The sequence below is a fragment of the Furipterus horrens genome, unplaced genomic scaffold (assembly GCF_987537825.1).
Source record: "Furipterus horrens unplaced genomic scaffold, mFurHor1.1.pri manual_scaffold_11, whole genome shotgun sequence".
Classification (NCBI taxonomy): domain Eukaryota; kingdom Metazoa; phylum Chordata; class Mammalia; order Chiroptera; family Furipteridae; genus Furipterus; species Furipterus horrens.
In genome coordinates, this window is record NW_028327181.1 from 88,972,937 (window position 1) to 88,994,828 (window position 21,892).

A 21,892-nucleotide genomic window follows, 5' to 3' on the forward strand; every position below is an offset into this window, starting at 1 on the left:
GGACTTTTGAGGCAGGGAGTGGGAGGAAGGAGGAGGAAGAGTCAAAGAAATCCTTGAAGCAAGTGCTAACTTTTGAAATAAGCTACAATCAGGAGTTAAACTCTGAGAGAAGAATCCAGCATTTATGACTGTTGATAGAGGTTCTTTCTACCAGTTCTCCCCCAGCCTAATGAACCCCTGCTTTTTGTTAAGTCTGTGCTGGAAAGAAAAGGATAACCTATAAAATGTAAAGGAGACAATATAAGCCTTGGCCCTGATACCATACCTGATTCCACCATGGAGTATTAGAGCTATCAGCACTGGGAGAGCAGGGGGAATGGAAATAGCTATGGAATCTTCCATGTAGTAAAAACAAAACAAAAAAACCTCCAGAAATTAGAGTTACTGGAATTAAGGAAAAAGGCTCCAGAAAGTGAAAACACATGATGATATTAGAGGAACAAACCAGGAAATCCTCAGTTAAGCAGGGAGAAAGAAGGTAGGTAGCTGTCCCCACACCATTAATCTGCTTCCTTACCTCGTTGTTCATGTAATGTAGATCGAGAGGCTGCCCAAACACTGTTGTCACCTTGTGCTCCACATCTTCATACCGCACAGGCCGGCTGAAGGCTATAATTCTGAAAAGGAACAGGAAGTACGGGTAACTGCCTACTTAAATGGAGGGTTTCAAAGCTATGGCTTCTGAATGATTATCTTCCTTTTCTTTCCAATACAGGACACAACTTGCCTTTCTCTTTATTGTTTTTCTTCTCTTATCTATCTGTATATTTTCACTCTTCCTCTGAACATCTCTCAGGTTTGTCAATAGTACCCACAAGCATTCCTTAGTCCCAACCACTGCTCTACCACTTCAGCTTGGATCTTTCTGTCAGTGACAGCTCAGTCATAGCATGACACCTGGATTTAAAAACTTGTTTTAAATACTCCTGTTAGGAAGAAAACCTGGAGATTGAAGCAGCAGTCCTAAAAACATGGTGTTAACTCCGAAGTGACTCAACTTCAGAACTTGAAAGATCTTTTCCAGCTATGACCTGGTAGCTCAGTTGGTTAGAGCACCATCCCAATATGGCAAGGTTGCAGGTTCGATCTCAGGTCAGGGCACACACAAGAAGCAACTGATGAATGCATAAATAAGTAGAACAACAAATCAATGCTTCTCTCTCTCTCCTTCCTCTCTTTCTAAAAATTAAGAAATAAAATGTAAAAAGGAATCTTTTCCACTGTTCAATTTGGAGATGCCACAGGAGTCTCAATACAATTATCCTCAGAATCAAGAGTTTCTACCAGAGAGTCACAGGAATTACCCTCGAGTTGGTTATATGCATGATCAGTTTTCTTAACCAGTGACATATGCGGGCATGTTAGCAGTGTTGATAATGATGCTTTTCTAGAAAGACTCATTAGGTTGGTTCAAAGAACAATTTCTAGAAATGAAGGGTAGAGTAAGAACTCTGTGAATATACTAAAACCCACTGAATTGTACAGTTTGTTAGAACTGTATAAGTGTTAACATGAATAGTCATTAACTATCACAACAAAATTTAAAAGTGGGGCCATGACTGGTGTGGTTCAGTGGACTGGGCATCGTTCCATAAACCGAAGGGTCACCAGTGCGACTCCCAGTCAGGACACATGCCTGGGTTTCAGGCCAGGTCACTGGTTGGGGGTGTGCAAGAGGTAACTGATAGATGTTTCTCTTCCTCTCTTTCTCCCTCCCTTCCCCTCTCTCTAATAATAAATAAATAAAATCTTTAAAAAAAATTAAAAGTGGGGAAAGATGAAACAAAATTGGGAAAATGTTATAATGTTGATTATGTTGAACCTGGGTGATGGTACCATGGAGTGTACATACAGTATACTAATCTCTCTACTTTTGTGTGTGTTTAAAATTTTCATTAAGATGTTTTATTGAATGTATTAGGCTGAATTATATGATACTGCTGACAGTCCTAAAGTGGCAATTTCATATGGGTTCAACATAATATTCTGAAACTTAAATAATTAAAACAAAAATAAGCAAAGAGATAAGCAGAAGAGACCACCAGAGAGAAACTCATATATATACTCTTTCTATATATACATAGAAGAAAATATAAGATTTAAAAATTAATATTGGGGAAGGACTTCCTAAGTATGACATAAAACACAGAAGACAAGAAGGGAGATTTGACAACAAAAATTTAAACTTCTGATGACAAAATAAACCATTAACAAAGTGAAAAAAATATATTAAACTTGGAGAAAATTCTTGCAAAATCAATAGGAAAAAGATAGCCAAGCCAATAAAAAAACAGGCAAAGAATATGATGAGACAATTCAAAGAAGAGTTATGAATGGCTAATAAGCACACGAAAAGAAGCTTAATGTGATGGAGGGAAAGCATATTAAAACTTCCTTCATCTCTTAGTACATCTAGACTAAATGAAATGTGACTAACCTGTGTGTGGTGGAGTAACAGCACTCAGCCTTCGAGCCTCTATAGTTTGTGCCTTCCTCCACACTGAGAGGAAGCGGTGTGTGGTTCTTTCACATCTTCCCTGCTTCCCCAGAGTGGGAAGAGGTATGACCAGAGGAAGAAGCAATAAATCACAGGAAAGAGGAATCCATGCAACTGGATTTTAATGAAATCTGACCAAATAATTTATTTAATGTTGGAAATTATATTGCTGAATATATTAGTCTGTATCCACCAGAAAACCCAACCATACTGTAATCCTTATATTTTTCCCTTAAATCATACTGTCGGGTGCTATCTAGATGTGGGTTATCTAGATGTGAGTGTTTCCTGGAACCTTTTAGAGAACGACTCTGTAAATTCCTAATCACAAATCATATCCCTTCATCAGGACCTCAGCAGCAGTTCAAAAGGGGCCAGCCTTTTTGAATAAAATACCAAAAGACCCCTGAGTTGGCCACTGCACACTATTATTAGAAAAGGATTGGGCTCAGAGATAAATTCTCCTACATCTGGCCAGGCAACGAGACATTCAAAATCCCCAAAAGCAGCCCAAAAGTCTGATCAATATCAGACACCAGGACATCCAGATTTGGTAAGACCTAAACTGCTGCCATCACAATAAATAACAAGCATTTTTAGGTCAGTGCTTAAAGAGGTGTCTGACACCCATTACAACCAGCTCCACCAGAGTCCAGACATGAAGGTTTTCAAAGGGAAGGAGATCCTAATCTACAGTCCTCCTCTTCTGCCCTGTTGGAGGTTAAGAGGGAGAAGAAGGGTCAGGAGCCTGGGCCCCAACCTTCCAAAGCAAAAGGGAAGTCAGTTCACCAGAATGGATACTTGACATAGATGAATGGGAAAAGTCACTACTTCTTTCCTTTTTTCTATGAATTTTAATTCTATAAGGGTTTACAATATTTAGATAGATAGTATCCACATTCTCTGTAAAAAGTGAAGAAAGCCCACAATATAATTCTCTACAAAATTCTAACACATGAAATACATGAAACCAGAGCTGTCTGGCACAGAGCAGCTGGAATTTGGCTTCCCTGCACCAATTTTATGAAGTCCTCAATTCCACACATAGTACACAAACAGTGAAATGCCACGGCTCCTGAAAACAGCTCCATAAAAAGAGAATGCACAGTTTTCAAAACCTTGATACCAATGCTCTACTGCTCAGGGCTTCAAAAGGCCATTCCTGCCTGACCACCTTAAATATTTGTGGTTTCGATCTGGCAGCTTCTCGGAAACTAAACACATACACTTTCTCAGTGTAAGTCTGCTCACTGTAACTGCATACCACTTTGGGAACAGGAATTCAGGAGAGCGTTAACTGCATAATTAAGCTCCAACACAACTGACCTTTTGATTTCATATCTACTTTTGAAAACTCTGTGCTGCTACAAAGTTTGGCCATCCCTCTAAAACCCAGTCAGGTTAAAAGTCTGAAAAACGGCAATAACGAAGTGACAATTTAACTTCCCTGCTACTGGCAGGACACAAGAGGAGCAACTAGGACAGAGCTCAGAAGACCTTCCTCCTTCCAGGCGTGGAAGAGCCCCAGAACCCACAAGGCAGCAGCAGGACTGTGGCTCTGCAGAGCACTCTTTGCACAATGTTTCCACCAGGCAGCCTCTGATAACCTTGCGGGCTTGTGGATGTATCTTTTTAAGAGAGAGCAGCAGCCATAGATATCCCATTGAGTTGGCTTCAAAGTGGACTGAAAGCTGCCAGCAACAGAGAACTACCAGTACTAAGAATGTCTGGAAGTACTAGGTCCTCTGGTGGGACTTGTCAAGTAGGGGGACCTCACCCTCATGGGTACCTTTCTTCAGCTCTCCAAATGCTGAGAGCAAAGAAAAATGGGGGGCATCAATGGGAGAAAGGCAGAAAGTGGGAAACAAGATATGAAAGGCACACTTATGCTCCTAAGTGTCACATGCATGCACACACAGGGTCCCAAATATCCCATGAACAGAGTTCTCTATGATTTTTAGAAGTTTTTCCTTGAATAACTTGAGAAATTAAGTGGAGTCATATTTTCCTCCACTGAGAACATCTACCTTGACTTCAAAAAAACTAAATGCTGACAATGAAGAAAAGGACATCAGGGTTTTGTACTATTACTTTCATTTCCCTAACAAGGTAAAATACAGAATATAGATTGAATAACTCCCTCTTTCTGTGTTCTCAAATGCTCTGAAATGTTTCACATTTGAAGGACTTGATGAAGCTTCCCATGACCTAGGGACATTATAAAGAAACTTCCAATTTGTCAGCCTGGCCCCTGATGTAGACAAAATCAGGGCCACTTTACCAGGGATGGGAATGGAACTCCTTCTAATGCCCACTGGCGGTAACAGTGTCAGTGTGTCTGAAAGTCATGACTGAGTACAGCTGGAGTCCTGACTTCTTCCCCTAGCAAACTGGCAGACATCACAGTAGCAGAATAAGAGCAGAAGAATAAAACATCAGCAATTGAAATTGCTTCCATATAGACCAGAAACAAGGTTCAATTGTGTAGGACAAGCCAAAGGTGAAACTTTCCCCTTAATGCCCAATCGACTCCAATGCCTAGCCAGTGACTACACAGGAACACAACCACTGATCATAAGGCAGACTTACCGCCTCTCCCCGTTGTGCTCAAACTTGATTCTGACGTCACTCTGTCAAAGAAATGACAGACAGGTTAGTGGGTTCTCTGGCATGGGTTACTTCCAGGTAAGCCACAAGCAGTCCTTTAGCAATATCAAGCAAACATCCCTGATGTCCTGTTCCAGCTTCTCTTCCCCACAGGCATTCCTTTCCAGTGAGTTGTAGCCTTCCAGTTCTAACCTCAGGGGCAACAAAGATCTTGGGATAAGATCCCTAGGTGGCTGCCCCAGTTTATTTGCTATGCTCTGGCCTCTCATCCCTCCATATAACCTCCTGGCCAGGATATCATTCCTTCTTGGCTGATGTCACTGAACAGAAAAATCTTTACTGATATTTCCTAGAAATATGAGCACAAGCAAGTTACTTATCGTCTATGAGTCTTAGGTTTTCTATCTGTAGAGTGAGGCTAAACATATCTAATTTAGAGTTGCTAATGAGAACTAAATAAGATAATGTAAGTAAAATACTTGATATATAGTAGACATGCAAGAAACTGCTGCTGCTGCTGCTACCACTGATTTCCATGATCCTCTCAAGGCTATGCCCAGTGGGGTAAAATGAGACCCTGGATAAATTACCTTATAACTGACCCCGGCTTTATCCTAAATCACCATCAAGGGTATCATATAAGCTCTGGGAGGACAGGAATCATATCTATCTGGTTTCTGTACCCTGATGATAATCAAAGGGAATGGTATATAATATTTGTTAAATGGATTAATTATTGGAGAACAGAGCTGAGTGTTAAGTATCAGAAATTAAAGGAAGTAGGAGTGTTAGAATATTAAGGAACAAATCAAGGAGGAAGAAATATTATAAAGGGCAAGCAATTTGTTAACACTAAAAGTGACAGGAAAAGAGATATGACAGAAGAAAAAATAGGTATAGAGGAAAAAGAAAAGGCTGGGGGTGGGTGGAGTGGAGGGGAGCAATAGGGGAAAAAGTGGGACAACTGTAATAGAAAAACAATAAATAAATTTAAAAAAAGAAAAGACTGTCAGGAAATCAACAAATAATAAGAGAGAAGAGAAAGACAATGAAAATCATATTGAGAACGATACATTAACAGACTGTATCTTGAAAGAAAGGAGAGGGTTTCAGAGTATTTGAAGATAAGGAACACAGAGCAGATAGAAAAGGCAGAGAGTTTGAAAGCTAGAATGGGTGCATAAGGACTTCCTTTTCCCAAGAAAGTAAGCACCTAGAATTCTCTTCCAGCCCATTGAACTGAACCTGTGGTTCTCATTTACACTCTAAAAATTATTGAGGACCCCAAAGAGCTTTTATGTAAATTATATCTAATATTTGCCATATTAGAAATTAAAACTGAGAAAATTTATTTTATTCATTTAAAAATAATTAAAAACCAGTACACGCTACGATAAACACATTTTTAATTAAAACTAACTATACATATTTTTAAAAAAGTTTAGTGAAAGAATACAAATCTTTTCAATGTATGGCTTAATAGGAGACAGCTGGATTCTCACACCAGCTTCTGCTTTCAATATGCTATGATGACACATACTCATGTAGCCTGTGGAAAACTTTACTGTACATTCCTGAGAGATGAGGGTGAAAAGGGCAAGTAACATCTTAGTATTATTATGAAAACAGTTTAGACCTCACTGACACCTGAAAGGGTCTTGGGAACCTCCTAGAGGTCCCTAGACCACACCTTGAGAATCACTAAATTAAAATACAAGTTTACCATTCTCTAACCCATTATTTTAAAGACAAAGAAACCAAGAGTCAGAGAGCTTAATGGCCCTGAAAAGATCACCTACTAAACAATAAAGACCAAAGCTTCCCTGAAAAACAGGTATGTGATGTGACGCTTCAAAATACAGCCCTGATATACAACCCTCTCATCCTTTAATATAACATATGAACCACTTTATCCATGAATAATGCATGACAATACTTAACATTTATTGAGCATACATGATGTTCTGAGACTTTTTCTAAGTATGTCACATATATCAATTAAACTAATCCTCACAAGTACTATTAGTCTCCCTATTTTACAGAAGAAACTGAATTACAATGAGGTTAAATAAGTTTCCTTAAAGTCATGATGCTTGTAAAAGAAGAACCAGGATTTGAACTGTGGGAGCCTAGCTTTTAAACTACCATAATATGCTACAAGTTATGCACTGCGCAGGCAAAGGTTTATTTTACTCACAGATGCAGGGCTTCACTCAGAGCACTGAAAGAAGGAAACTAGCAAAGTTCTGTTTGTGATACAGGAGTCCCTCTCTATATCGCGGTTCACTTATCGCGGCCTCACTGTATCGCGGGAGTTTTAAAAATATATTTAATTATTTATCGCGGATTTTTCGCTATATCGCGGGATTTTGCAGTACTGTATACGTATGTTAAAATTTATGTTGGTTTAATAGTGTAGAATATGTTTAAGAATATAAGTAGTGTTTATAAAAGTTTGGAAAAGGTTAGTTAAGGGACTGGGAACGGTTTATAAGTGTGTGGGAAGGGTTTATAAAGCCTTAAAATGTATATAAATACTAAAATAAATGTGGTTCCCACTTCGCGGATTTTCACCTATTGCGGGGGCGGGGTGTGTGTCTAGAACGTTAATACCCGCGATAAGTGAGGGAATACTGTATTACTTTTTGGAACTTATGGAGGAGATGCAAAGCTCCCCATATCTAGGATAACAATGGAGTCAGAGCCAGGAGACTGATACCAATCATGCAACAAGCTATGGGGCATGGGGGACTAGTAGTGGGGGGCTGTGGCTAAGGTTGTGAGTGGATGGAGCCAGAGGAGGTAGATAAAGGCAGTGTATCCCACCTGGTCTGCATTCTAGGTGAGGGTGTGTGTGTAGCAGCAGAAAGGTGGAGAGGTTTTGCTGCAGAGGAAGTTATTGTGTAGATTTAAGGTTTATATCAATGAGAGCAGTTTTTTTTTTCAGTTTTCTTTTTCTCTTTCCCCTTGAAGCACTAAGTAGTTACCAGGCAAGAGCCCTCCAAAGCATGGTGCCTGAGACATGCTGCCACGCTCTGACACGCCATCTCCAGCTTCCCACTATCTCTAGTTCCACAACTGGCTGTGGAGTAGCCCAAGTGCTCACCACAGTCTGCATCCCTGTCTGTCCCTGCAGGTGGGTTTCCATATCCTTTCACCTCCTCTTGCTCACAGCCCAGGACACCTTGGTGTAGCTCTCTCATGATCATGATTACTTTTATTAATGGAGTCTCTTTTTAGAACAGTTTTAAGATTTACAGAAAAACTGAACAAATAGAGAGTACCCATATACTTCCCCTCCATGGTTTCTCCTATTATTAACATGTTATATTCGTACGGGACATTTTTGTTATTACTAACTAACCAATATTGATATATTAACTAAAGTCCATACGTTATCCAGATGTCCCTTGGTGTTTTTTTATTTTTATTTTTTTACTGTTGATTTTTATCTTTTTATAGCAAAAATAAACACATAACAATAGCTTTAATTTTTAAACTGGGACATTATATTTAGATGTACCTATAAAGGAATCCCCTCAGGCCCTGGCTGGGTGGCTCAGTTGGTTGGAACACTGTCCCATGCACCTGAATGCTGTGCATTTTGATTCCCCTGGCTGGGGAGCATAGGGGAGGCAACCTATCGATGTTTCCCTTCTCCCCCTCAGATGAGTGTTAAGAAACATATATGCATACATATATATATTTTATTATATAATTCCATTTATATAAATTTTCAGAATTGGCAAACTTATAGAAAAAGCAGATTAGTGGATGCTTGAGGCTGAGAGGAGGAGGGGAGATTAGAACTGCCATATATATGTTTTTGTTTTTGTTTTTTTTTAAAGAAATCCCCTCAGTCCCTTAGTGGGACTGAGGGAACCAAATTTATTCATGATCGGTCATAATCCAAGCACTATTCTATAGTAAGAAATCAGTGCATTTAGTCGGAAAGGCAATTAAACTTTTGGCCCAAACCACAAATCACTTCTACTCAAGACTAACCGAGCCTGTGATAAGTAAGTAGGGTAAGCTAGGAAGCCTAGCACTCTGAATCCCTTCTCTGATGTGGTGACAGCCCTTCCGAGCAGGATGCAGGCCCATGACCAGTTTCCATGTACCACAGAGTGTGCCCAAATCTGCCAAATTCCTAAATCTGAGTTTCCCGTCAAGCTGACGAGAATAAACCATGGGTAAGAAACGTTCAGATAAAGATAACTTAATTCAATTCCTTCATGCCAACCATTCTCCTTGCCTGTGAGGCATTTCAAACAGGCCAAGTCCCCTTTCATGAACTTCTATCTTCCCCGCCTCTGTGACTCTGTCCTAGCCCAGGGAAAGTGCCATCAGCTAACCACTTCTTCTTTGCTGGTTCCTCTTCCTCATGCCCTCTCTCACCCCTTCCCCCACATGTGATCTGTCCCTGATGTTTGGACTTTTGGCCTCTGGATTTCTCCCCATCTCCTCACATCTCCTCAGTAGGAACAAAAAAATCAGGCAACCTCTAAATAAAAGATTCCCAAATCTTTATGTTCAGCCCCATTCTCTCAAGTGAAACTTCACCTGTCTGCCATGTATCTGAGGCAGATACGTTGTTGTTAAGAATGTAGCGCTAGAGTCAAACTGTCTGGCTTCAAACCCTGACTCTACAACCTCTTAGTTGTGTGACTCTGAACTTGTTACTAACCTCTCTGTGACTCAGTTTCCTCATCTGTAAAGTGAAAATAGTGGTAGTATCTATCTCACTGAATTAAATAAAATAATTGATAAAGGTATGAGAACAGTACCTGACACATCATAAGTGCTCAGTAAATAATAACATGGGCCTATTATCCTTTAGCCAGAACCACTGGGGCCAAAAGTGTTTCAGAATGCACGATTGGATTTAGAGAGGTATTATGGTACATGTTCTATGTATATGTGACACCTGCCCCCAGGAGGAGGGTGTTGGGGCGGCACTCCCATGGCAGAGGCAGAATGTGCACAGGTATCTCATGCACTCCACTCCTCTGCACTGCTTAGCCTCTCTCTCTGTCTCTCTCTTTTTTTAATCCTCACCGAAGTGCATTTTTTTCATTGCTTTTAGAGAGAGAAAAAGGGAATGAGAGAACCCTCAAAGAAAAGACAGAAACATTAATTGGTTGCCTCCCATATATGCCCAGACCAGGGGATGACACCTGCAACCTAGGTATGTGCCCTGACTGGGAATCAAACCCACAGCCTTTCCATTACAGGACGATGCTTCAACCAACTGAGCCACACCGGCCAGGGCACTTAGCCTCTCTCGAGTTAGTTTTGGGCTTTGTAAGTATTTCTGACCCAACACTGAGAACAGAATTCAGTTTCTAGACTCTCTAACCTGGCAGCCACATGTTCCAGATCAGAGGAATCAACCTCAGTTAATGACCCTAGGTGACTATGGGGAATCCTGTCCTCCCTTATCTGTACTGGACATACTGTGTTATGTCACTAAGATTTAAGGTTCATCTGTTAATAAAACACACCTAGTTTTTGTAATGAAAAGTATGAACAATCACAATAAATGGAGTAGACTACAAACAGCCTTGTGTTCATTCAGACCAGGTTTTATTGCCAAATGAGTTGCCATAATTTTTTTTTTTTTAAATAGCCTTTCAGTTTGAAGTACTTTTTGGATTTCAGAACTGCAGATATGGGACTGTGGACCTGCAAACATCGCAAGCACATATACACACACAGTCTAAATTGTTCTCTGTAATATCAAGGTTAACTTAACCATATGTACCTACATCAGCTACCCTCCTAAACTAGTCTCCCTTCTTAGTGTTGTATTTCTAGCCTTGGTACCACTGCTCTCTTGGCTAGAGGCTCAAACCCCTGAGTTCTGCTTGATTCTTTCCTTTCTTTCCCCTCCTCACAGACAGGCAGTAAATTCCAATTCTCCCTTCAAAGGCCTCTGGTATAAGACTCTCTTGTCCATTCTCTCCATCACCACTCTCACTGAGCGCTCACTCCTCTATTCCAAAAGAAACTCTGTATTTCTTGGCAACCCCCTTCCAACATAGTTTGCATTCCTCTACAATTTCAATCATCTTAACCACTGCTTTCACCATGTCCCTTCCTTATTCAAAAAGTAAACAGGGATCCTCATGACCTTATGGAATAAAGTCTAAATTCTCAGTTATCATTCAAAGACCTCTGGAACTGAAGATCATTCAGTTTATGTAACCATCATACATTGTTTGTTCTCAACAGGGACCCTCTCAAATCAATGTCCACCATATTTCCTGAAATATGCCATATTCATTCCTTCCCCTAGGCCTTCAATCACTTAGTGTACCAACCTGGAATGCCACTCTTCTTCCTTTCCACCTAACTAAACTTTTACAACCTAGTTCAAGTGCCACCTCCTCCGGAAATGACTCCGTAACTCCTTGGCCCAAGTTCACCTTTTACTTTCCTGGCTTCCTATAGCACTTACTATCTGTACCATGTATTTAGGCATAGTCACATTCTACCTTAGTTTCTTTTTTCCATGAATTTCTCATTTCCCGATTAAGACTGCATGCTTTCTAGGGCACAGTGAACAGAACTTGTATTTCTTTTGTAAGTCTATGAAACTTAACTATAGATACATGTTGAGTTGAATGGAGAGGACACAGCTGCTGAGAAAAAAGCTCCAGTACAAAAACTCACGTCTAGATAGGTTCAAATCCCCTGCCAACTATAGCCAATCTGGCAACAGGAAGAGTGAGAGCCACACTGAGAAGAACAGTACCAGCCTCCAAGGTGAGCTACATATTTGGAAACTCAGCAGGGGCAATAAGAGAAACCAACAGAGACTAAACTTATGCAGAAATGACTCTCTCAAAGTCTGAACACAGCAACTGAACAGGTAACCCAAGAGGGCTCCCAAGAATACAAAAAAATCAAAGTTTGTTAAACAAAGGTTTGTGAACTAATTTGACCTGGCAAAGGCCGCAGCTAGCCATCAAGGCGGGTACCCTGTCTCTGATTCTGTAGTGTTTTCTCTCCCTGTATTTGCTATATTCTTTTGATGGCTCCCACATCTTTGGCACTGGAGTCCTTATTTTGCCAAAGACAATAAATGAGAAGAAAAAGAAAAGGGCATCAAAAATAATTTTACTTATAAGTGTGAGTCATAAAAATCCCAAGATATCATTAGAAGACATTATAAAGCAGCTTCTTATAAAACAGACTACCAGACTTATGTACTGCTCTATGTTTTATTTTCAAGCTAGCTAGCCTAACTTATACAAGAACCCCTGAAAGGCAAAGGAAGCCCTGAAGAGCCAGGTCTACAATAAAAAGCAGTCTATTAAATCACTGACCCTGCTGGAGGAACAATTTCTAAAATTCTCCTCTAGAACTGATAGCCAAGAGACCTGCTCTGCTTTGCCTGCTATAAAGAAAGCAACTTTTCCCTTCTAAAGCATCGACTAGTAAACATTTGGAGAGTCAGACCAAGACCGTAGGCTCTGTTCAAGCCTCTACCTACCATTTTGATAAAGATTTGAGGGAAATAAGAATTTGTGGAAATAAGAATTCTATTTCTTCCTCCACTGGGAATTTCAGAAATGAGAATAGTTTTAGAAGTTTGCAAAGGGCCATCAGACAGTAATGACAATGTGAGAAAGGTAGAAAACCTTAACCCTTTCAGTTCCATGACAGTATGCATAGTTCTGGTTAGAAGCTTTCACTAGAGTTCATACTCACAATGCCAGAACATAACAGATGAGATGTAATCACTACCACTTTATATTTGTACATTTGTTTTGCAATGTATAAAATGCTCTATGTCAGTCCATGGTCCTAAAAGAGCTTTGGACATGAACTAAGAGGGGTGGGATTGCTGGGAGAAGGAGGGTGCTGGGCAGAGGGGAGCAAAAGGGGGGAAAATTGGAACTATTGTAACAATATAATCAATAAAATATACTTTAAAAAAGTGTACGCAAATAAAATTAAAGATTTTATTTATTTATTTTTAGAGAAGGGAGAGAGAAAGAGGGAGAGAAACATCTATGTGCAATAGATACATCGATAGGCTGCTTCTTGCGCACCCCCAACTGGGGACCTGGCCCGCAACCCAGGCATGTGCCCTGACTGGGAATCAAACTGGTGACCTTTTGGTTCGCAGACTGTCACTCAATCCACTGAGCCACACCAGCCAGGGCTTAAAAGAGCTTTAAGAGCTAAACACAGCAGGTATTATCATCTCTGTATTTCAGATAGAAATACTGAGGTTTATAAAGGCTATTAGCCTTATACACAGTAGAATTACTGTGACCAGGAGTCAGTCAGAAGATCTGCGTTTGCTTCCTGGCTCTATTCAATAATGTTATGTAATCACTTTGTAAACTTTAAAGTATGATACACCAGCTTATTGTTGTTGTTACTGTTAACTGTTGTTGCGGAAAGTCCTCTGCCAGTTGTAAAAGCCTTTGTTAATGGATCAACAACTCAATAACTTCTGACTACACTAAGCTGTCAACCTCAGAGAAACAGCGAGCACCTGTTGGTTATAAAGCACTGTGAGTTGATGACTGCTAAAGGTATGTTGCACATCATCACCTGCAAAACAATCCACAGGCCCCAGCACACTTAGGATGTACAATACGTCTAAGAATGTCCAGCCAGCTCTAACCAAGCTGTAGGCTTTCAGGGACCTAATGTACAGGAGGGAGAATACAAAGAACACAGATACTACCTCCTAGCAAATAGTTCATAGCTGAGCATCTTATTGCCTGTGTACTTCCATTGTTTTTCAGAAGCTTAGCTGTTCTCTAAAGCATTTTCTTTTTCAACCAGTTATTTAGCTTATTTACTTAGGGAAGAGAATGTCTGAAGTCCTGTCAAGCAGAGATATTAAATTTGGTTTTCTAATTCTGACAGGCCTCAGCTCCCAAACAATTCTGTCAACGAACCCGTAACTCCTCTGGCTTTCCCTGCTATACCAAGCTTGAACCTGGTGGAGCTGTGCCAGTCTCAGCTCTGCCTTGTAGCCAACACTGCCATTTTCACAATGAAGTGCTGTTTGCCCCTGCCAGCACCATCCCTCCCCTGAATAAACAACCTTTCCTGCTGGCCAAAGTACATGGTTACTTTCAATCAGGACTCTGCAATTTGAATATTTGGTCCAATTTGACATCTCTTAGCCATTTAAATTAGGTTTTGATCTTTCATTCCTCTCTTCTCCTTAGCATGGGCCTTCTAGCAGAAGATCTGGTAATGGAGAAAGACTTTATTTCTACCCCAGGCCCAAGTGAACAAAAATACAGATAATAATAAATGTAAATTCACTCTGTAAATTGTAAAGTCCTATGTTAACGTATTGTCTCCAGGCTCTTAGGTTCGTTCTTTTCATTACACTAAGCTATGAACACCTCTCTCCCCAAAGGTTTCTCCCCTCAAACCCATCTCACTCTGTCCTTCCTAGAAACACATTAACTGAGATTTCCTTCCTTTTTCTACTTTCAGGATTTTGCTGAAGAATACTTCTGGGAAGTGAACATCTGCTACACTTCCCAGGAGAGACCATTCCACAATCTTGACTTTATAAGGGAAAAAAATTATCATTGCCCTTTTATCCAATATAAGCATAAAACTTTGAGCTTCAATTTCTAAACAACCATGTTTGTCCCACAGCTTCACAAGCTTATGACAGTGGGTAGAAACTTATGACCTGTGTGAAGAAAGGAATGTGTCAATGAATTACTAACCATCTCTAAGTATGTACTAAATGTCTTGTCCAACAAATCAGCAGTCCCTTATACAGTATATAAACGTGTGCTGTCCAAGACAATAGCTACTAGCCACATGTGGTTATTTACATTTGAAATAATTACAATTAAATAAAAATAAAAATTCAGTTCCTCAATTGCTCATTAGCTATGTGTGACAGTGGCTACTACACTGGCAGCACAGATACAGAACATGTCTATCATTATAAAAATTTTATTGGCTAGCACTGATAAGAGTCTGGTTATGAATAATACTGTTGTGAGAAATGGTGACTAGAAGCATAGAACATAGGGAATGAGTAACCAATGCTCCCTACAAATCCACTAAAACGACTTGTCTGGGAAATGAACTCCATACTCTTCCAGCACTAGTTTCAGGTTTAAAAGTATATTTTAACTTTGACGGGTAAATTTGGTTCCTTACCCAAAATTTCTTTCTCACTGGCCCCTGCACTTAAGCTTGTTGTTACTGTGGGGCTGTTCAGAAGGGCTGAGGGGCTGCTGTGTTTTTCTTTAAAAATAAAAACCTGAAATTAATAGTTTGTATCCTCTATACAACAGAAAAAGTTTGATGATATTCAAGTAAATTATGGATTCAAATAGCCAGCACCTCTTCCTAAGATTACTTCCTAACCAGTAGTCAATCTTTTGCACAACCCTCTACTTTCATAACCACTGACTACACTCCAATAACAGCAGTAGGAACAATTTTCTTATACTGACTTTTAGGCTCTAAGCAGAAGGATTCCCACAAGATAGATATCCCACAAGGATCAATCAAGGACTACTCTATGCCTCCTCTTTCCAGACTGCTCCCTTTGGGCCTTCCAACTCAAGAAAGCTTCTCACCCCTGACTGGGGTGGCTCAGTGGGTTGGGCATCATCCTGCAAACTGAAAGGTTGCTGGTCTGATTCCCAGTCAGGGCACATGCATGCCTGGGTTGCAGGCCAGGTCCCCAGCTGGGGGTATGCAAGAGGCAACCGGCTGATGTTTCTCTTCCTTTCTCTCTCCCTCCTTTCCCCCCTCTCTAAAAAATAAATAAAATACATTTTTTTTAAAAAGGAAGAAAGTTTCTCCTTTTCACCTACAAACTGATACCCAAGCTAGTAGTCCTATTTGGAGAAAGATCAACTGACGACAGCAGTTAGCAAGCACACTGCACATAGGAAGACAGGAAGGAAAGTGAGGTCATTAGGCTCAAGCCCGGGGGAGGGGACTCACTTCTGGAAAAGTGTTCCTTCCAAAAGCAGCTTTGAATAGCAATGAATTGCAGCAAGGGAGAACCCACACAATTAGACAGAATAATGTATGAAAATAGTACAAGAATGGGCCCTATTCTGTTGTTCCCCCAGTTCTGTAAGGTAACCACAAAAATCCTGCTGTTAAAATGAAACAAAAGGACTCAAGGTCCCCAGTTTCCCTAAAGGCAAGAAATACTCTTGGCAGCTATGACTAGCAGACCTCAGAAAAAATTCTAGGGCGTTATACTTTCTCTAGGAGCCAAGGCTACTTCTGAATAATTGGTAGACAAGGTGCAAATAAGGAGAGGTTAGCTGATAACAAAGAACTACAAGGAAGGATGTCCTGAACAAGTTTCCATCAAACACCAAACACCAACATCTGATATAGTGTTAGATACCCAGTAGAGGGGATAGCTCCCCATCATTCACTCCTTTGTGCAGGCCAAAGTACCCAAGAAACAGGGAGGTAAATGACACTGCAGGCAAGAAGGTTCTCAGCAGGTAGGTTTAAATGTTAGTAAAAATAATAGCTATTTTTCTAAAGAACTATACAGCTCTCAATAAAACAGGCACTCTCAACTATCTGAGTTAACAAAGGGAAACAACTGAAAACAACAATAATAAAATCACTCATTATTATTTTAGAATATATTATATGACATTTTATCAAATGAATTACCCTTCCTAATGATTTTTTACATAAGCTAATACTAAAATTAATTGCATTTTTATGAATATATACCGTGAAGTAGCTAAAAGTCTTCTGAGTTAGGTATAGATCTGGATAAAATATTGGCCAAATAATCAGTAAAAGAAAAGTTATATGAATATTGTCCCATAATAAACCAAAGATTTATTCTTATTCTCCACAGATGAAACACTATATACAAAGTTAGATGCACAAGGTTTTAGAACTCCAGATCATGCTTCTTTCCACAATATTTTAAGTGGCAAGTGATATATACCACTTAAAAAGTATATCTTCTTGGCTTCTCAAATATTTCCTATTTGAAAATTCCTCCCCCCTAAATTTTATTAAGTCTGTTAGGGCCACACACACCTGCCTATTTGGGTGACCCGTGTCTTTGTTCTTCATGGTCTCATATCCAGGCACCCGGGGACGTCGGCTCATCTGGAGTGCCACCAGATCCTTCATGATCGAGTTCAATGCCTCTTGTTCATCTGCAATGAAAGATACCACATGGGTTAAGATACTGTAATACAGAGTAGCAAAGGTCTTTTACGAATTATATGATTAATCAGGAAGTTCTTCCCAGGTAAAACGACAGACCCCATAACTATAGTTATACACATTTGATGTCTCTAAAATGTAGGTAACTAAGATCAGACTATGGCAGCTTGAATTTTAATAAATTCTTAAACAGTTCTCCAGTCAGATCGCTGGCAGCAATATTTACCAATTCACTGGGGACAATGGGGACAACTGAGGTGTTCAAACAGAGTAATTCTTCCAGCACCAGAGAAACTCAACCAGGAAAAACAGATGAAAGTTGGAGTGAACTGAAGAGCATCACGCACAGTGTAGTAGGGTGCTGAGTGAAAAGGTGAATTCATGGAGCGCTAATCACGGAACAGAGTCAGTCACAGACTTATTCTTAAACTATCATATATAGGAGAGCACATTTTAAAAGGTACCAAATAAGGACCTCTCAGGTAGCTGCTTTGAAAAGAAGTTGTCTTACAAGCCTCGCCTTTGAATGCTCTCTTCCAAGTTTATAGGCCTTCTGCTTCCCAAAGGGAAGTCAAAAGGCAGTTCTATTGTTTTTCTTCCCTAACTGACCAAGCAATGCATTGTCACTGTTTTACATGCATTACTTTCAACCCCCTTTTCTTGAAATAGCATAAAGTCCTAGGGTTCTCATGTACCGAAGACAACTAGTCAAAACCCAGAACCCAAAACCAGCCCAATTCCATGTTTTGCAAAATTCTCCCAGGACTTTCAAGAGATCCTGGTCCACTCAAATGCCATCTGAGAGTTGAAAATAAATAAATCTGTTGTTCTGGAAAGAAACTTGAGGGATGAATTGTTACAACTGATTTGGTGACAAGTGAGTCACTTGGGGACTTGGGGCACACCTTAAAAGAATCAAGAACAAAAGACTCCACCCAAAGAGACTGCCCATCTTCTGCCCTTTGCCATTGTCCCTTGAAAATATTCTAAGACCCCGTGGAAAGGAAAGAACAGCATGAAGTATAGGGAGTAAAACTGCACTCTATGCCTCTCCCCTCTTCCTAGACAAAATCTGCTGATGCCCTACATGCACTCTAGGAGATGCAGGAAAAGAAGGGTGCCCATGAAGAGGTTTTTGCCTGCTCAGAAAAGTAAAATTAGATTTTACTTGCAGGAAAAACACCAGTAAGAGTAGCTTCTCATCTAATTCCACTTCAAAATATACATGTATACAAAAGTATGCATGAGAGTGACACAGTTGTATCAAAAGAATGAAGTAAATGGGACAACAAATGAAGAAGTTGATATTTACAGAAAGACGTTTGTCAAAATTAAAACACATATATCCCATCAATTACTTTATATTTTCTAACAATGTTCTCTAGGCTCCTTAAAGAAAGGGAACTGTTTTGGTCTTTATGTGTTTGTATTTTAAAAACTAGAGAATAATATCTAAGCTAGGAAGTTTGGCACATATCATATATATAGGCTTATATATTATACTGGCTTATATACAGGAGTCCCTCTCTATATCACAGTTCACTTACCGTGGCCTCACTGTATCATGGGATTTTTAAAAATATTATATTTAATTATTTATCGTGGATTTTTCGCTATATCACAGGATTTTGCGGTACATACTGTATATGTATGTTGTTAAAGTTACGTAGGTTTAAGAGTGTAGAATGTGTTTAAGAACATAAGTAGTGTTTATAAAAGTGTGGAAAAGGTTAATAAGGGAGTTGGGAAAGGTTAATAAGGGACTGGGAACAGTTTATAAGTGTGTGGGAAGGGTTTATAAAGCCTTAAAATATATATAAATACTAAAATAAATGTAAGGTTCCTACTTCGCGGATTTTCACCTATCGCGGGGGTGGGGTGTGTGTCTAGACCGTAATACCTGTGATAAGTGAGGGAATACTGTATTATTAAATACGTATGTGTAAAATTATTGGGCCAACTGTAACAGTAAATTGTGATAAAGAGGATTATGACTAGGTAGGTGTTTTCATAGGGGCATCCAGCAATATTAATAATAGCAGAATGCATGGAGTTTTCCATATCAAGATAACCACCCTTAGAATTGAGAATTTCAGTTGTCTCAACTCAGATATTGAACCAAGATGTACGTAAACACACACACAGAGACACATACACACTTTTAAGTAAAATTCATGGCAAGTAAACTTCAGAAGCCATTTCTATTTCTGTATAAGATGATGCTATTTTAAGAGCTGGTTTATCAGGTTGACAAGTTCTGTTTCCAGGAACCTAACCAATTCCTGGTATTACTTAATGGATAAACTTGCTTGGTAGTTCCAGCATTGAAAATACACTAGAGAATCAGTTTGGCACTCTCTCTCGAAATCCAGGATAACTGATACAAGTGAAACAGGGTTACAGAATCTAATTTTGTTGAAGTTGAATATACTGCTAGAGGCAGCAGACAGGTTTTTAAACTGATACTTCACACTGAGGACATGGATAAAGACAGGAAGTAAATCAAGTGGCTCCTTTAGGCATTCCTTCCTGGATTGAGATTTTAACTGAATGATCAGCACTCCAGCATGGGATTCTTTAAAAAAAACAAACAAACAAAACTTTAGAAAACAAATAGCAGCTTTCTTAGAGTACAAGCAGTTGGTTAATGAACTTTGGAGTCAGGAAGAGCTGTGTTTAAGGATGCCATGAACGAATCAATTCTTCTCACTAAACCTCAATATCCTCATCTGTAAAATGGAGAAAATAAAGTATTTCACAGAGCTTCCGTGAGAGTTAAAAGCAAAACGCAAAACAAACAAACAAACTTACTTTTGAAAGATACTTCAAGGTATTCAAACTCTAGGTATAAAAGGATAAACAACACAAATAGGAGGTACAGAAACAAAGAGATTGAATTAGACAATAACCAACCAGAGTATATAAACACACATGTGTAAAAATTTTTTTACAGGGTGAGTAGCAGTAGTAGTATAGATTTTACATAATTATTAACAGAATAAAGATTCTTACAGAAAAGCAAGCTGTTGCAGCTATGCAGCAGAATTTTTAAAATGAGCTGTGGAGAAAGTAAGATGTAGAGGGGAAAAAAAGAGACTGACCCTCAGTGAGTTATAATCTTTACAGAGTAGGGTAGGAAGAGGGTTTTCGGGCAAAGAACCCTTTAAGAAGATTGGGGGTGGGGGTGGGGTGGGGGGATGGGAAATGACACCACAGAGCAAAGAGCAAAGAAGGCCAGTGGGAGACATTGACCAGGCAAGTCTAATAGAGTCATAGAGGCAGAAATAAAATTTTAAAGGGAATCAAGAAGCTGGAGATTAAAAGAAAATTGGAAGTAGTGGAAATCAACAATCAATTCATTTGTGAACTTTACATGTGAACAAGCTGAGACTGGGGTAATAGTGTGCAATAATCTTGAAAAGACTTCCTGAGGATGGGGGTGGTCTGACACACTTGAAAGCTACCAGGCAGAAGCAGAAAGGAAGAATTTAAATCAGAGATTAAGAAATTAAGAATCTAGAGGGGAGAGATATTCATAGAAAATAGAAAAGAAGGGATCTATGAAACAAGGATTAGAGTTCAGGCTTGAAAAATGGAAGCTCTTCAGCCATCTCAAGCAGACAGCTACCCTTAATTATCCAGTAGCATGTACTTCTTCTCCAAATACCCTGACCTATGGTATGCAGCTGCCAAGCAACACACTCCTCTCTTTAGCTCCATCAGGAAGTCACTCTTCCTGACCCAGCTATACTTCTCTACTAAAAACAGGGTCTTAAGGCACTTCCATTTATGAATTCTCTTGGCTAAAAACCCAGAAAAGTTTCCAGAAGTACTATATCCTTCAATAAATATGTCTGTTTACTATGTCAGATACTCTCTTTTCCATATACTGTATACAAATCTCCAAAGTAATATTTAAGTATTTGTTTTTACTTAACTAACAATGTTACTTCTTCATCTTACCCTACTGTGCCAGATAGTCTGATCACAATGCTCACCGGGGAAATCCTGTGCTTTAGACTACCCGAGTCAGACTTGACTATCTTAACTCTACATATTTCACATACTCCCACTGCCTCCACCCTGTCCATACCTGGGCAAATATCATTTTATAATAAGTATAAGCAAAAAGGCCTGATCCTCAATTCACAAGAAACTTTTTTTCTTCAAGGACATGGTTGAACTTTTGCTAGACCTTAAAGTAATCTCTGGTATTTATTTTTCTGTTTTTGGGACATAAGAGCCCTTCAATATTAGTTGATGGTTCAAAATTTAAAAATACATAGTACAAAGTAAGCCACTGCTTTATCATAAGAATCAATATAACACCGCTATATTTTATTTTAACATTTAATGAAATTAACATAAAGGTCCAACTATAGGCTTATGTATATCAATCCCTAAACTATAGAATTGATCTCTCCCTCCTGTGTACCTTTACACAGTTTCAACAAAGTATGACCCACAACACCTCATTGCATTTATTTGTTTCTAGTTCACTTTAACTGTAACTTTTTAAGAAAGAAAACTTTCTTTAAAAAAAAAAGTTTTTTTAAGGTTTTATTTATTCATTTTCAGATAGAGGGGAAGGGAGGGAGAAAGAGACTGAGATAA

At 39.3% G+C, this 21,892-nt stretch overlaps 1 protein-coding gene across 1 annotated transcript in view; it reads right to left on the reverse strand.

Annotated features, from left to right (window-relative positions):
- Positions 1-21,892, reverse strand: part of MAP3K3 (mitogen-activated protein kinase kinase kinase 3) — a 58,346-nt gene that overhangs the window by 32,431 nt on the left and 4,023 nt on the right. Inside the window, exons 2-4 of the mRNA XM_090291838.1 lie at positions 17,147-17,268; positions 5,087-5,127; positions 518-617 (exon numbers count right to left, since the gene is read on the reverse strand). Of these exons, the coding sequence (XP_090147964.1) occupies positions 518-617; positions 5,087-5,127; positions 17,147-17,268 (263 nt within the window). The remainder of the gene's footprint in view (positions 1-517; positions 618-5,086; positions 5,128-17,146; positions 17,269-21,892) is intronic.